Source organism: Phasianus colchicus, chromosome 10 (genome assembly GCF_987193195.1).
Source record: "Phasianus colchicus chromosome 10, bPhaCol1.hap1.1, whole genome shotgun sequence".
Taxonomy (NCBI): Eukaryota; Metazoa; Chordata; class Aves; order Galliformes; family Phasianidae; genus Phasianus; species Phasianus colchicus.
Window position 1 is genome coordinate 6,229,460 of NC_143445.1, and position 17,011 is coordinate 6,246,470.

At 49.7% G+C, this 17,011-nt stretch overlaps 1 protein-coding gene and 1 long non-coding RNA gene across 5 annotated transcripts; one reads left to right on the top strand and one right to left on the bottom strand.

The window, feature by feature from the left end:
* Positions 1-147: 147 nt before the first annotated feature.
* Positions 148-16,141, bottom strand: LOC149916579 (uncharacterized). Of its 3 annotated transcripts, XR_016469567.1 has the most exons (5): positions 15,864-16,141; positions 15,181-15,303; positions 14,370-14,492; positions 3,258-10,937; positions 148-1,341 (listed from the first exon to the last, which is right to left on the bottom strand). It is a non-coding gene; the product is annotated as an uncharacterized LOC149916579 (long non-coding RNA). The 3 variants fall into 3 exon arrangements; XR_016469565.1 differs by lacking the exon at positions 15,864-16,141 and having other exon boundaries at positions 15,181-15,839; XR_016469566.1 differs by lacking the exons at positions 14,370-14,492; positions 15,864-16,141 and having other exon boundaries at positions 15,181-15,839.
* Positions 12,437-15,163, top strand: LOC116230837 (transcription factor HES-5-like). 2 transcript variants are annotated; one of them, XM_031596212.2, is made up of 4 exons: positions 12,437-12,736; positions 13,384-13,479; positions 13,623-13,701; positions 14,399-15,163. In XM_031596212.2, the coding sequence occupies exons 1-4, from the start codon at positions 12,542-12,544 to the stop codon at positions 14,842-14,844; spliced, it is 816 nt and encodes a 271-aa protein (XP_031452072.2). In that variant the 5' UTR covers positions 12,437-12,541; the 3' UTR covers positions 14,845-15,163. The 2 variants fall into 2 exon arrangements, with proteins under 2 accessions (XP_031452072.2, XP_090003301.1); XM_090147175.1 differs by having other exon boundaries at positions 13,626-13,701.
* Positions 16,142-17,011: the final 870 nt, after the last annotated feature.

A 17,011-nucleotide genomic window follows, 5' to 3' on the forward strand; every position in this document is an offset into this window, starting at 1 on the left:
CGCGGCGAGCAGCCGGCGGCGGCGGAACGAGGCGACGCTTCCGCCCGCCGCCGCACGCGGACGCCCCCTGCCGGGGCGGAGGTCCGAGCGCCGAGGGCGCCGCGCTCTGCCAGGGGCGGGGCTGTCGGGGCGGCCGAGGGGCGGCACGGCCCGGCCCGGTCGCTGCGGCGCGGCGCTGGGCCGGAAGGTTCAGGAGGGTCGGAACGTCCCGCGGCGGAGCCGGGAGAGCAGAGCGGCGCCTGGGGCAGCGCGCAGCCCCGCTGCCGTGCTGCGCGTGTGACGGGCGCGGATGATCCCGGCCGGAACAAAGGCACGCACGTGGCGCCCGCTAGGTGTAATCCGCAACGCGAGTTTAAAGCGGACAAATAAAACGTGTTTTTCTGGAACAAGACGTTAACTTCTTACAAGCTGCGATTTTCGATGCAAACTTGCACCTGCGTGCCCGGCGTGTCACTGCTGAGCAGCAGCCGAGGTGTGCTGGGGGCTCCGTTTTCTGGAAGAGAATTGGAATTGAAGGAGTTGAAAGGGCAGCCAGTGCCTTTGGCTCCCCACGGAGGGAGGTCGCACACAGCAGCCACCGCCTCCAGTCTGAACGTGAAGGAATGGATGGGAAAAAAATCTGACGTTCAGTTTTCTCTTCCTCCCATTTCCTATGGCTCTCCTGCCCTGTATCTGGCAACCTCCAGCACCAGAGCCAGGAGGAGGTTTGCAGAGAAGCATGAAGGCTGATCGGAGCCTCTTGCTGGCAAAAGGCAACCTGGTGTTTCTTTGTGAAAGGAGTGGAAACGGGAGGTAAGAGAGAACTCTTGTCCTGGAGAGAATATGGATTCACTCAAGCCATCGTGAGGTGACTGGGCAGGTGAAAAGCAAAAGAAAGTTCCATAATAACACCTGAATTACTGCATTGGATTTTCCCCTGTACCTACACGCTGCTCTTAGGACCTGAAGGGTCTCCCTGGCGAAATTCTCATCCCCAACACCCAGCTAGAAGTGTAACAAAACTAAAAACAACAAAAAACAACACGAACACACAAAATAAGTCTTCATACCCAGACAACAAGTACAGCAGCAACCATTGGCCCAGGAAACACACAGCTCAGCAGAGCTCAGCTGATGTGCCCAAGCAGCACATTCAGCCATTGCGTTGTTCCATGTGTGGCATTTTTGGATCTATGTGTTTCTGTGTCTTTTTGCCAGCAACATCCAGTATTTCACAGTCCAACTTCTCACCCTTGTGAGACTTTCTCATTCCTGGATCATTTGCAAGTCATCCACCTGCAACATCCCATTCTGTTCGCTGTTCAAAGTCCCCTTGTTCTCCCTGAGATCCTCTGCAGTGTGCTGAAAGAAGAAGCAAGCACCTTAACCATAGAAGTCTGTCATTAAAATAACATTTTTTAAAAGAGAGATAAATCTTACGAGCACTGAGAGGACACTCGAAGGGGGGGATCCTAGTATTGGAGGTATTCCCCTTCTCCAAGGACCAGTAGCAAAGGTATTTCTGGGTAACGAGAGCATTTAATAATGAAAAAGCTGTTAAAGACAAAATGAGGTCCTGGTGCTGTCTCTGATGCAGAGAGATGGCATGGAACCTGTGAGATGCTCTGCCTCCTTGTGCACTGCACTGCCCACATGCATCAGCCTGCTTCGTCAGCTCAGGAAAACACTTCTGACCACACCTGCAACAATCCCTGAGTCTGCCAGCATCAAAGTTCATACATATTTGCATTCAGCTCCATGGCTAGCTGCAGCAGTGCTGCACCCGTGGGGTTGTTTTCCTGAACAACTGGAAGATGGGGCAGGAAAAAAACATCCACTTGTGATGTCAATTCATCTCACAGGCAGACAGAGCAGCTCTGGACCTGAATGCACGGTGGGACATGCTGCCCAGGTAGGTGACAAGGCTGCTGTGGATGGTTTGCCAGCCTTGTCTGGGCCCAAAGCATGCAGCTGGCAGAATGTTGGCAGTTTGTATGTCCTGTATGTGAGCTGGAAATAAAAGCCAGCTTTGAAAGGGTGTGTATGTCTGAGCTCAAATTGTTAGTGTGCAGTTATGCTAAAAACATTCAAGTTTAAACAGATAATAGTCAGGGTACTGAATAGAGAGAAGGAAGAATTAAAGACAAGCACCAGTACAATGATTCAACAGAACACCTGGAAAATAGACACTACTGCTTTACAGATGACCACTGGAAAAAAGAGCACGCAAGTAATTCATTCAGTGTAATTATCATCACCATGTAGTGTACATCAAGGAAATCTGTGAGCAGGGGGAGCACGGTTCTTCCAAGCTCTCAGAAATTAAATTCAACATGTGAGGGACCTCTTGGTACAATAGCAATTCACTAATTCACAACCCTGACCAAGACAGCCATTGTAAATTAATTCTTGCAAATTAGGAAGTGAATAAACATGACTCAAAAATCCAAGTTACTTCACTGAAGAAAAAAAAAACAACAGTTATAAAGGCAGCACTCAGATGCTCTGCTCTGTAGGCACAGCCAGCTGAATGGGATCTTAAGGCTCCAAGGGCTCATTTTGCTCAGCCCAAAACCAGCCAACACATCCCTGCAAGGACACCAGACTTTCAGGGTGTTACTCACATGAGGATGGTTTCTCTAAGACATCAGCGATGCAACTGCCTCTAAAATATGACTTTGAAGTAACAAAATCAGCAAAAGCAGCTGATGGCAAAGTGTAAAGCAGAAGCCAAAGTTTGATTTACTTTTTTTCCACTTAAAATAAAAGAAAAAAGACCCAGCAGCAGCTGGGGCCAGTACCACCATAGCACCAAGGCACTGCGGTTTGCTGCAGGGCCGAGAGCTGCCAGACACACAGACACACCGTGTTCCCCTCCCACCAAATATGGAGCCAAGCTGCTGAGCCACTAACGCGCATTTTATAGCCATGACGTAACGGCACCCGACCTCTTGCTGCTGTATCTGATGAAAAAGAGCTTCGTGTCTGCTCACAGGAGCAGAGGCAGCGGCCGCCTCCTCTCTGCATCCCATCTTCCTCCTGACAGACCCCATTGCCCCGGGGTCTGTGTCCCACCACGTCCACAAGGATGTCCCTTCCCAAGAACCAGGGCCTGGGGATGGAGTGGAGAGCCCAGAAAGGAAGGAGGGAATGGGGAACATCCACACAGATGGATAAGTAAAAACAGAGGGAGAACTTTAGAAAGCAAAGAAGTAGAGGACATGTTTTAAACATCTTGAACTCTGACTGTGCTGCTTTGTGGTTACTCTCATCCTTACTTGGGAACATGGGTGATGTCCTGCAAATGGGGATCGAGGCTTCTTTCTTAATCCCTCCTCTTCCTTAATACCTCACGCAGGGAGAGTGGTTCATCACCTTATCATTTCATCATCTCTGAGATCTCCCTCGTTTCATTCAGGCAGAGGCACTGGGAACAGAGGCTAAGGGGAGCAGTAGAAAAATAGACAAGGAAGTTAGAAATAAATGCCCTTACCTCATGTATCTCACACCTCTCCACGTGGTTGGCAGGGAGAAGTTCCCGCTAACTACAAGGCCAGTTCAATGGGCACGACATATGGCACATGAAAAAACAACGAGTGCCTTGACAGATATACAGTGAGGAAATAAACCAACACCCAGTTTACTTTTCAGGTCATGACTGCTCAGCTATGGCAATACATTGATGTAATTCAGAGACGGAGACCCAGGTTTGTACCTCCTGACAAAGAATCTCAGGGAAAAGGCTCTGGGGAGAAAACATTAAGACTCAGACTTACTCAGGTACCTTCTACTTAAAGTCTGGAAGGAAAAGAATTCTGAGTCTTTGCATGGACTTTGGACCAGGCCAAGAGGCAGTGGCTGAATCTAATCTCCCAGTTTCATAAGTGCCTGTGATTTTCCTGAAGCTGCATTTCACCCCTGCTGCAGGCTGTGGCTGTTCCTGGCCTCAAAGAAACACCTGCTGGTTGCTGTCTGCCTGCTCATTCAAGCAGTATGTAACGAACAGACTCTCACTCCCTAGAAAGTGTTTACAACAGAAAACATGAGTACACGGAATGGTCATCCAGATCAGGATTTCTTTTTTCGCTATGATTTGTCCTCAATTCAAGCTGCCATTTCAGAATTAGAACTTGCTTTTGAAATACAATTGCAAATCACAGGAATTCAGCACGTAAAGTCTGCCAGAAACAGAAAAACAATGGCCAGAAAAATCACAGGAAAAAAACCCGGTTGCAAATTCATTTCCTGTACAACAAGAGCAGTATGTTGCCCTTCTGAACCATGTCCTTTTAATAAACTTTTTATTGCTGTAGAACAATTGAAAGTTATCTATAAAGCACACAACCCATTCATAGAATCATAGAATGGCCTGGGTTGAAAAGGACCACAATGATCATCTGGTTCCAACCCCCTGCTATGTGCAGGGTCACCAACCAGCAGACCAGGCTGCCCAGAGCCACATCCAGCCTGGCTTTGAATGCCTCCAGGGATGGGGCATCCCATTTACATCCCTTTCCCTCCCACCCAGGGCTGGGTACCCCAGCCCTGGCCCTCACCACGTGTGAAGCTTTGGCCAGAGGCTGACCCTCCTTTGGCACATTGCTCTTTTGCATTTTAAGGAAATTTTCAGATGAGTTTACTAATGCTCGTATTTAAATAGTGCCCATTACACTTGGAAGCCCACACCTTCTGGGTAATACCGCTCTGCACTTACTTAGCACTTTACACCTTCAAAGGACTTTACAGAAACTAATTAATTAGCTCTCGCAACAAAGTGCTGCTACAATGAACAGCATGGGATTAGTGCTATTCTGTGTGGTTCAGCAAGATTTGGGCTGCTGTGGGGCTGGGTTAGCAGCAGAGCTGCTGCAGTCTCATTTGAAACACGCCTGTGTTGAGCCACTCCAGCAAATACGCTGGCCTCTCCAAAGCTCTGATCCAATTCCCCAGGCCTCTCCAAAGCCCTTCTGCACCACTCCTCCTCACTCCCTTGATGAGAACACAGACTGCAGATGAGGAAGGCACTCAGGATTTCTGCCTCTCTGCCTGGCACTGTTTTTTGGTGGGGCTGAGCCCCTTCTGCAGCTCAGCATCACTCACCTGGACACCTTTGAAAGTAAATGCGTTTACACAGGTAACTTACTCAGCTCTATGCCTAAATATGTATCTGTTGAAAATCTTAAATTTGCAGGTATGCAAGTACACAGCCATCTGCATGTGTGTTTGTGTACACACTGGGGAAAGTTGAGACAGGAGGAAACACTACTTTACCTTAAAAGCTAAAACTAGGCTGTATTTATAAAACTAAAAACAGATCTGCAGTGAAAGATCAGCTCCCGTCTCTGGACTCTGACACTTCTACAGTAAGCACTGCAACCTGACTGTCTTTCTCTCATTGGCTTTAAAAAAAAATCCCTGTTCCTTGCAGGGGAGTTGGACTAGATGGTCTTCAGAGATCCCTTCCAACTCTGATTCTATGACTATAATTCTATGACTATCGAAACCCACAAGAAATCTTACAGCTCTTTGCTTTAATTGTGTGTGTGTGTGTGTGTGTGTACACAAAGATTACCTTAAAGAGCAGGATGTGATTTTACGTGCAACCCAGGCTGGATTTGGCTGGTAAGGACCAGAGTCCCTGAGGCACACGCCATCCCATTCTGCAGTCTTTCTGCTGACCAAGCTGGGCTGCGTGGGACTGAACCCACGAGCACAAAAACCTAACCAAGTGTTTCCTCACTTCCTCGGGTGCTGCAATCCCAGCCCTGCGAGGCCAGAAGTGAGCAGCACAAAGGAAGTACTGTTTGTGAGCCCACTGCCTTGCAGGCTGTCCTTTTGCACCCTGCAGAAGAAGCCGGTGTGCAGAAGGCTGAGGACAATATAATGGCACGAAGGCTGCAAGTTGTTCTTCCTGCAGAGGATGAACGCATGAATGCTGGCCATCCCTGTTGCCTCATTCATGCTGACAAGGTATTTTGTGTCAGGGGGTCAGGATGTGGTGTCAGCACACGTACACATATGTACTATAAAAAGAAAGCTGCTATTGGCATGTGGCCAAACTGGGATGAAAGCTAAAGTTACTCATAGGCACATAGGACAGTTTTGTCTCACAAAGGCCTCTCATTCTCAGCTTCTTCTGCAGCCTCAGGAACCGAGAGGCCAAAAAGGCATGGGCTGTGTGGGATGTGCAGAGGCTGCAATGGGTGCCCAGCTCTGGTTTTCTGACGCCTGGGAGCCAGGCACACATGCAGAAGTTGCTGTGAAAACGGAACTCGCTGGACAAACCAAGCACTTGCTGCATTATAGATGAGGCCTATTATCAGATGGCATCTGGTAACATTACACTTTCAGGAAGTGTGAGAAAGCCCAGAGCTGCCCTCTTGAAAAAAAAAGAAACCCAGGGATGCCCAGTGAGGAAAGTTCAAGAACCACTTTGAACACTCTATCCACCATGCACGGCTCTTCATCCCCAGACACCACTCCAGCACAGCAGGTTAGACCTTATCAGTGTGTCACCACCCACACTGCTTATCAGATTTTCTTCTTCCTATAACTCACTCTTGGCCTAAGAGTCCATGTTGCAACCAGCAGCTTTCTGGCTGAGAAGAGCAGATAAGACTTCCTGCAGGGCCAGGAGCTCTGCTAACCTGCCAGACAGGAGATGTGTTGAGCAACGGCAAGAACATCAGCTCATCCTTAACACAAAGGCTGGAGGGGTGTGTGTGAAAGAAAAGCTGAAAACTACTCAGCTGGTACCAGCATTGTAATTATTCCCTACACCAGGAGTCCACTCTTGAGGATGATTCAGTCATGTGATCATAGAATTGCAGAATCAGTAAGGTTGGAAAGACCACTGAGATCATCAAGTCCAACCTCAGCCCACCCCACCATGCCCACTCACCAGTGCCACATCTCCATGGCTCTGGACACCTCCAGGGACAGTCACTGCCCCACCTCCCTGTGCAGCTGAGCAGTGCCTCACTGCTCTTTCTGAGAAGAAATGTTTCCTAATATCCAAACTGATCCAACCTGGTACAACTCGAGGCTGTTCCCTCTCATCTCATTGCTGTTAACCTGGGAGCAGAAGCCAACCCCCACCTCACCACCGCCTCCTCTCAGTGAGTTGCAGAGCCATGAGGCCTCCACTGAGCCTCCTCTTCTCCAGACCGACCCATCTTAGTTCCCTCAGCTGCTCCCCATCGCACTTTGTGCCCCAGACTCCTCACAGCTTCATTCTTTGGATACTGAGCGTGCCAAGCTGGGGCTGGTGAGGATTGGAGCACTCGGTACAACAGCTGGATTGAGAGATACCAACAGCACTTCCAAAGACATCCCCTACTGCTTCTGGAGTGGGAATTCTCTTACAATGAAGATATTCCATATAGCACTACCCTATGCCTTGTGTGTCCCTCTCTGTCCATAAATGCCTTTGCAGCAGGTGAACCTCTGGCCCTGCTCCTGTCCCTGTCTATCCAATGAAGAATTCCATGGGATGTTGTCCTGACAGACCACCACTCAACCACAAAGACAGCATTGAGAACATCAACCGTCAGTCCTCACCAGAAGTGAGAACACAGCTGAGGAGAAGGGACTGTCTAATGTTAGCATTAGATCTTGCTAACACTGTGAGTCCCGTCTGTTTCCTTTCTGGCCAGAAGGAAAACAATGACACCAAGAAGGACCAAACACTTGAAAACTCAACTTTTCAGTGTCTTTCCCTCCCAACCATTGCTGCATAAGTCAGTAGCCCCATAACCTGCCGTTACAAAGGGTCCCTGCAGCAGCCTTTCCCCAGCAAAGCCACAGCTCCTCTCACTGCAAGATCTCCTGGGGTGTCCTGAACCAAGGCCAGGCTGGAAGTGCAGCCCTGGCACAATCTGGCAGTGAGTAATCCCTGAACAGCACTGGTTAACATGCTGCTGTGCTGGGAGCAGTCCTACCTGCCCAGACTCTGACTGTTCCCTCTTGACCTGGTGCATGCAGTCACCTCGCTGGCACTTACAGCTCTTTGCCACATTCCTCTCGTGCCGGGATCATTTGGGGAGCAAATCACCCTTGGGCAACAGAGAAAGTCAGAGCAGTGTGATTTATAGCTGTTCCAAACGCAGCAGATTTGAGCCTTTTCATGAAGAGATTTAACCTTTGTTTTTAAACTTCAACTTTGAACCAGAGCTGAACTTCTGAAATCCACCAGACTAAAACCATTTAGTCATAATGACTGAAATCACTGTGAAAACAGCCTCTCCTTTGTGAATGTTTGCTTATGGCAATGGAGATCCAGGCCATCCCTGCCCTGGGGAGGGTGCAGGGGGTTCTGAGTTCTCATGTCAGGGCTGAGTTTTTCTCAGCACCCTACGTGGTGGTTGTTCTGGCCTCACCCTTCCAGCAGCTCCCTTCACAAATGCTGTATTACTGCCTGCACCAAAAGCAAGACCTCTCCCTTAACAGCAGAAAGGGCAAAATCAAACACAGCAGCTGGCAGCAGAGGGCCAGGACACCCCTCCCACCCGTGCTGTTTGCCCAGCAGCCTGGTCACCAGCACCCTTTGTGAGCAGGGACCCACACTTACAGCGTGCAGCATCCTTCTCCAACCCTGCTGACACCACTCCTTTTCCCAGGCCACAACACACGGGGGGCTGTACTGAGTTTGTGCTGGGAGAAGCTGGGGCAGACTGAATGCCTGCAGCTGCTGATAGCTGCTCTCCTAAACCTGCTCAGAGCTGCAAGCACGCTATTACCTCTGCCTGAGCCCTGCAGCTGAGCAGCTGTGCTAACAGGCTGTACTCAGGCACCTGTAATGATTCTGCTTAACTCCTCCCTGCTCTGCTCCTGGCTTCCAGCCTATCTGGGCACTTAGCAGGGAGGTTGCAGCTCCTAAGGAAGCAGCCTGGATTTAATCTTTCCTACCCAAAAGCAAATCTAGCAGGATGGCTGTCTGGGAGCTGCCTGGAGCCAACTGCCCAGAGCAACCATGCTGTCTGCAGGGAGAGGGCAGGGAAATGGTGCCTTGGACTGGGAAGGCAGTGGTGGCAATGTTCAGGCTGGTCAAACTGGGGCTGCTGGAGAGAATTTCCTATCCATGGCAGTGGAGCAAGGACTGAGGGACACACTGTGTTTACGTTATGCTGTTCTCTCTAATCTCTAGCAAATATACAGCAGAAATATATAGACCCCAAAAGACAGCATGGGAAACTAGGAAGCATCCCTGTGCTCTCTCTGGTCTCCTAGGGATTGAAATTGCTTGAGACATGCCAGAAAAACATGTCCCTTCATCCTAGAGCCATCACAGCACTGCTGAAGAACTCGACGCATGTCACAGCTGAGAGCACCCAGGCAGTAAAGAAAGACCAGTGCTTTCAAATGAGGATCCTGCAGGCCTGGCCTACAGATGGCTGAGACAGGGCTGACATCAGCTCCCCAAGGAAGAAGCCTTTGGCTACACCACAATGTCAGTGCTGGGGGAGGATGCTGGGATGCAGAGAGGGGCAGCCCGCAGCCTTGGGAGCGCAGCGCTGCCTCCTCCTGGGGCTCTCCTGCCGCAGGGCCTCCACCCAGCAGCTCGGCAGCCCCACTGCACATCCCTACATCTCACATCTGTCTGTCTTCAGCAGGAGCTGAACCGGGTCTACAAAATGCCCTTCTGTCCAGCAACTGCCTCTTAGAGTGAGGCCTTGGCATGCAGATCACAAAGCATCAGCGGTCATGTATGGGACGTGGATGTCACCCAGGTGGAAGAGACCTCGACGGCACCATTCCCTGCTTCCCAGGGACACACATCCCAGCTTGAGGTGAAGTTAGCTTTGCAATGAGAAGCACTAAAGGCCCCTTCCTGCGGCCATTGGTTGCCCCTGCCCCAGGAGCGCTGCCCCTCCGGCAGGGCTGGGGCCACTGACCATTTCTCTGCTGGTTATTAGATTGTTCACGGCTCTCAGGTTTGTTTGAATAAGCTCTTTTGTCCTAATAGAGCTTTCCCACGTCTCTTCATTCGCTCAGCAGTCGCGTGTCCCGAGTCAAAGAGGAGCTGTGGCCACGGATTCCTAAAGGAACTTTTTTCAGAGCAAGACATCTGCGTTGGAGGGAATCTGCAAACATCTGCCACGCTTTCCCCATTTCCAAGGGCTTTTCTTTCCATCTTAAAAACTGCAGGAACAGATGTTAAAAGTTGTTTTCTTTCTACAGGGTGTGAAATGCAGACAAATAGCAAAAAAGAAAACTCCGAGCGGCACTGACCCTTTTCCTTCTGCTTTTTGTGGAAAGCCCAGGAAAAAGAGAGGCTTTGTTTGCTATGGAGAATCCCCTTTCAGCGAAACCTGGCAGTGCGAAATGCAAAAGGGAAGCGGGAATTTGCAAAAAGCTCTCCCTTTAATGCGCCGTGCTCATTTGCATGTGCCTGTTTGGGCCATACAATCCCCAGCACAGATGTCAGGCTTCCCCTGAAAGGCAGCACGGCCCTCCTGCCCGCACACCCCCTCGCTTGGAGCATAAAGGGTTCTGCCCTGAATGAGAGGTGTAAAATAACTGTTTACAGCAAAAGCTGCTCTTCTTTTTCACGGAAATGCTGTCTTACAAATGAACCTTGAAATGAACTCATTGCCAGCAGAAGCCAGTGGGGCTCCGTGAGCAGGGGGCTTCCCAGAGCCCTGAACCTGCTGCCCAAGGGAGGAACGGGCATGGGCTGGGGTTGGGGCTGGGGTTGAGCACCTCTTCTGGTGTGTTTCAGAGCCTTTGGGCAATATTGCATTCTCAGACACCTCTGCAATGCCCAGCTGAGCCAGGAGCTGATATGGCCTTGGGCAACCATGGGATGGTCGCTGAGCCAGGAGCCTCTTCTGTGCAAGGTGCTGCTGGGGGGGGGTGTGCTTCAGGAGCAGGGGAGGTGACTTCTCTTCTTCTCCACCAGCAAAGCAAAACCTGGCTAGAAGTCATGCAGCCACTTCTCCTGATCGACTGGAAAAAACCTGCAAAAAACAAAAGTATCTATCAAAATTCCGGGGTTTGGCAGATGTGAAGAGCTCTCACACCAGTGGAACATCTTTCCATTTTTTGTGCGGGGGACAGACCTGATACAAGCTGCCCATTCCCACTCCAGTGCTGCATCACAAAGGACAAGATACTATCTGTCCTCTCTCAAAGCAACAAACACCCATCTCAGCCTCTCCCTCATGCACCCCTGCCAAGTAGGGTGCTTATAAAACCAGGCAACTGCACCCAATACCTGCATTTGGCTGACAAACAACCCCTGCCTGCATGATAACATGTCTGGGGACACATTTTCTTTATAAGCCCAGACAGCATTGAGTGCAGACATGCTGGAAATGTTTGCATTTCCACACAAACAAGCATACACCCACACAGTGTTCAAGTGCAGGACGCAATGTCCTCGCTCCGTTCCTGGGGTACATCACCACCTACAGCTGAAGGGGTGGAGTAAGGGCTCTGCAGCTGCAGCGTTGTGCTTGGTGATGGGAAATTCCAAGAGTGGATCCTGAGGGCTTTTGGAGCTTCTAAACTAACATAGCTTCTTCCTGTCCATTTACATAAGGTGGCACATTTGACACCAACTTGAAGGGCTTCACCTGGGTGACTCTGTAGGACACTGCCGGATCCTGCCGTTACCAAAGCAGTTGTCAGAAAGCAAAAGCACAGCCATGAAAAATGCCTTCATGCTCCCCCTCAAAACCAGACAGAAGTAAGGAAGCATAAAAGCATGTTCCCATCCTGTGCCAAGCCTGCTGTAAAGGCCCCTCTGCTTCTGCACTAGCATTTCAGAGGACTGAACCAAGCAGAAAAACACCCTTCCCCAAAAAAACAGCCGAGGCAGCATGAAAGAAGGGGGGAAAGCAAAGAAGTAAAAATCCCACAGAATCAACAGGACTACGCTCACCTCAAGGTTGGTTTGCTTCTGCAGCTGTCTGCAAGTTTAATATCAAATAGCACGCAGCAACAACAACACTAGAAGAGCTCTGTATTCCCTGCACATAGCTGTGTGCAACAGAGAATTCACATCCTCGGGAGGTCCGTGAAGTGCTCTCCCTGGAGGGTTTCTGTGATGGGAGCGAGGTTTCTATAGCTGCCTGCTGTCAACACTTTTTAATCGATCGCCATTATCCTGCAATAACAATTCCTGCAGGAACTGGTCAATCCAGTACTCTATTATCAAATTAAGAGGCTGCTTCAAGGACTGAAGATGCTCGAGGCTCAGGCTGGCAGGTAAAAAGCAGCACTGGCTCAGGGAGACGCAGGGGAGAAGAGACGCTGAGGGCATTTTCCCAGGTGTAACTCAACTGGGTCCCACCATTGTTTCCCTCCCTGGGAATCTGTGCAAATTGAGCAGGAGCCATGCAAGCTGCTCCGAGCACGCCCGTTTTGCTTCTCTTCTTCCTTAACAAAAGATCCCTACAAAGCAAGGCTTTGGAGGCCGGACATCTGTCGCCGTTTGGGGGGGCCGCCGCGGTCATTGAAAAGAAGCGGTGCCCTGTCAGCTTTGATTGATGGTCACAAACCTCTGGGCTCGACCCCTCGTGTGGGAAAAGAAGTCCCGCCAAGGCGAGCTCCCTTTCACATGCTAATTTTGGGTTATAAATACAGCGGAGGAGCGGAGGAGAGGCAAAGCGCCCGCCGGGACTGGCAGCACCCGCTGCCCGAGTGCCACCCGCCCCGTCCTGGCAGCGCCGGGCGGACAGGCTGGATTACAATGACGGCCGCAGCCATGGCCGGCGGTGCACACAAGCTGTCCAGCACCAAGGAGGAGAGGAAGGTAGGAGCCCGGCGCAGGGATGGGTGCTGCGGTTGCTTGTGGGAAAGAATGTTTGGTTTTTTTTTTTTTTTTCTATTATTATAAAGATGTTTTCTCTGAATTTGACCTGTGTAAGTTTGTTTTCTGCTTCCCTCCTCTGCCTTTGGTTTCTGGTGGGTAAATTCAGTAATGGAAGTAATAGGGGGTGGAAGTAAGAGAATTCAGAGCTAGCGTGACCCAAAGGACCGGCCCCTACCAGAGCTGGAGGCTCTCCATCCATACAGACCCTACTGAGCATCATGCCATCCCACACTGGTTGCACACTGGGATGTGGCTCCCAGCTCATGCCGACCCCAAGCTGCCCCCATGAAATCCACACAGTCCAGTTTCTTCCCTTCTCCACCAAAAATAAATCAATGCAATTCATCCTCCTCCTGTTTAGGAGGAAGTTTTTCACACAGAGGGTGGTGAAGCACTGGAACAGGTTGCCCAAGGAGGTTGTGGATGCCCCATCACTGGAGGCATTCAGGGCCAGGCTGGATCTGGCTCTGGGCAGCCTGGTCTGCTGGTTGGCAGCTCAACACATAGCAGGAGGGTTGAGACTAATGATCATTGTGGTCCTTTTCAACCCAGGCCATTCTGTGATTCTCTGATTCTCTTCCCTGCAGTTAAGGAAACCCCTAATCGAACGGAAGCGCAGGGAAAGGATTAACAACTGCTTGGACCAGCTGAAGGAGACCGTGGTTGGTGCGTTTCACTTGGATGTAAGTGCTCGTTTTGATGCTGATTATGTCCCTCTGCTGATGGAGATTGTTTGGCTTTCCAGGGGATGGAGAGGGTCTCTGTATTTTGTGAAAATCCACAATTACCTCACGACCTCCCAGCTCATGAACTCTTTCTTTATTAGCAGTCTAAACTGGAAAAAGCAGACATCCTGGAAATGACAGTGAAACACCTCCAGAACATCCAGAACAGCAAGCTGATGGGTAAGTGCCCCTTCTCTGCAGCCCCTGGGGCACAGGGCTGCACATTCAACCCCCCTGCAGCTCGGCCAAAGCCTCTTGCAAATGCCATGCTGCTGCTCTGGACTGGCTTTCACCGCTAGATGGGGAGATGGAGCCAAACACATTTTAACCCACGGAAGATTTTCCTTCCAGCGCCTGTTTCTCCTTTTGTTCCGTTGTTGCTTTGCCTGCCCAGCAGGATGCTGGGGGCTGCCCGCTCCCTGCACCCTTCCCCAAGCCCTGCAAACCACGCACGTTCCTGTAAAGCATTAAACCAAGCTCAAATCCCTACAGGAATCAATCTGCCTTCTCCAGAAGCCGGTATCTGGCTCTTAAATAATAGGTGTTTCTGCACCTCCCAGTGTCTTTGAGGGGCCTCTGTGAGCACAGTGTCAGACTGGCAGGGGAATGCCTGCCAATACCCTGTGATATCACTGCCCCAGTGGGAAACTCCACCAAGAAACCCGAGTGCTGTTACTTGCTCCATCCTGGAGCCTAGCACTGCTCCCCTCATGCGGAGCTTCTGTCCCCCCAGAGCAGCAGGGCACTGGCCCGCCACAACCCCACAGTGGTTGTGGTAGGAAGCAATAGGAAGCAACAGCAACCTGCTGAATGTGCTGAAGTGGGATGTGCAGGCTTTGCACCCTTACCAACTCCAGTTGTCTCCTGTTCAACGCAGCCGACTCCAAAGTGGGCCTCGAAGCTCAGCAGAGGTACAGCACGGGATACATTCAGTGCATGCATGAGGTCCACAACCTTCTCCTCACCTGCGACTGGATGGACAAGACGCTGGGGGCACGCCTGCTAAACCACCTGCTGAAATCCCTACCCAGGTCTGGAGAAGACACCTCCAAAGCAGCATTAAGTTCTTCGAGCCCGTCTCAGCAGCCTCTCCTGACTGCAAAAACCCCACTGAGTCCTAAAGGGAATACTCCCAGCACACATCCATCTCAGGAGCACTTCTACCCAGCGGAACACAAACAGGCTTTGAAAAATTCATTCCAGCCACCCTCACTGTCGGGTTTTGGCCAGGTCGATGCTGTGCCTCCCAGACAGGTCCTGCAACCCAATTTTTCCCATAATAACCCTAGTATGGGGTCATTAGATATGTGGAGACCATGGTAAAATGTGTTTTCAAATGTTTATCCTAACCTTAGACACTCTTATGTATGTATCTTATAGATATGTTTCTTTACAACACTTGTGGAGCAGGTCTGCTCCCGTAGGTGTACTAAAGACCAGGGTACTTCAAGCCGAAGTAAACCTATGTGTAGCCTGCATTATAGAAGGCTGCTATTATTTTGTATTTATTTAATACATCTAAATTATTGTATAGAATCCTCTCATGCTCTTTAGTGTATATTAATTATATAGCTTTCTTGTCTTACAATCCTAAAATAATTAATGTTCTATCAATGAATATCAGACGATGACAACAACCCTCTCTTGCACCAAGCTCACCTCTGGGATCTCATGCAGAACAAAGCAGCAAACAGCCAATCTCCTTATTTTTGTTATTGTTACAGCTATTCCTGTGCAACCATGGGAGATTTCAGTTCTGATTCCTGTAGGAATGCTGCAGTGCTGAAAACACAAAGGGAAAGACTTGGTTTAGCCATTATAAACTGTTTAGAAATATTCTCTGTATTGCTCAGTGTCCACACATTGTTCCTGAACATACTGACACAACTGTCCAACAAGTGAGCTATGCATATGCCACCTGTAGTTACATTTAGAGATTGGTTTTGTTTATTTGCTAAATAAACTCTTGGAAGATAGTGACTGTGTTTCTCCCTTCCTTCTGCCTGCTCTGAACACGGTTGGTGCTTTGGATAAAAGCAGTGTGTACACACACGCACAGAATCACCTGGATTACAGTAATGTCTGTGAGTGACAAAAGAAGTCAGGAGCTGGGCTTGTCAACCTGCAGCAGTACTTTGGGGTTGACTTACAAGAGCACTGCAGACAGCTCTGACAAGCAGAAGGCACAACTCTGCCGACTGTACCCATCAGACTGGGACAAACCCGCACAGCTCATGACATTTGGTCTCAGTTTTTCAACTCAAAGGCAGTTGAAAGCCTTTGAAGAAAGAAACAAACACTTTGAAGAAACAAACAAGCAAGAAAACAAACACTGCTCATACCAATTAACAGCCGCCCAGTTCAGAGGGGCTAATTATGCAGAGCCATCTATTTGATGATGCGCTGAAAGAGTGAAAACCATCACCTCTGGATTTAGCATTCTGTTCTGCTTGGCAGAAAAAGGCAGCAAAGCCACAGAGCACTCACAGCTTGTGATAACAATCAGCCAAAGGGATCTGGGAAGAGAAAAGACACAGAAGACAGGTGGCAGAGATGACCACACACACCGCTGAGGTCAGAGAAAGCTGCATGTGACCTGAGCACCCACTGCTGCACTGCTACAGGAACCTCCTCTGCCCAGAGCTGGGCCACAGGGCAGGTAAAGCAGAGATCCCAACCCGGAATAGGGCCTGAAACTCACTGTTTTCTTCTCGATCATTTTGGTAATGCACCTCATCAACCTGTGGTAACCTCAGCGCTGTGCTGGGAGAGGGGCTAGGAAACACTGCTGTGCTGCCAATGTTCTCCTGTTTTGACAGCATGAACATAAAAACATACTTTCCCCTAATGCTGTAAAGCCTCATTGGCTATAATTATCAGCTTTGGTTACTGCACCGAAAAGAGATCAGTGAGAAATACGTATTTCTCCCCATCTCTGGCTGTTTACTCTGTGCATTTGGACATACTTTGTGGTCAGTGGGTTTTATTATTTCCTGTTTCTAATTGGTGCTTTTTTTTTTTTTTTTAGTTTTATTTTGTGGGTGCAGAGGGAATGGTCACACAGCAGCTGGAGAGAGCTTTAAAAATAGAAAAGTGAGACTGCAGTGCTCAACCAACAGCCTCCAGTACACGATGCTCATTTCTCAGTGCCTTCTTTTCCATCCAAGGGACTCTTTTAAGTGATCCCATGCCACGTTCCTAAGTACAAACCTACTTTGGTCAGACAGAATCCTTTGCACACCAACAGCTTTCAGTAAAGAAGGTGATTATCCCTAACCCTTCACACACATGAAGTCAGCTGCTACTTGTGTTTGACACACGAACTTGGTTACTGAGTTCAGATTCATTGGGCTTTATCAGAACCAGAACAGTACAAGAGCAGTGCTACTTCACTCTTTGGTACGGGCACCTCCTCCCCAACAACCAAAAAGCACTGTCAGCTGTACCATCTCCTCTCCAGGAAATATGTCTCCAAACATCTTCTCTGGGC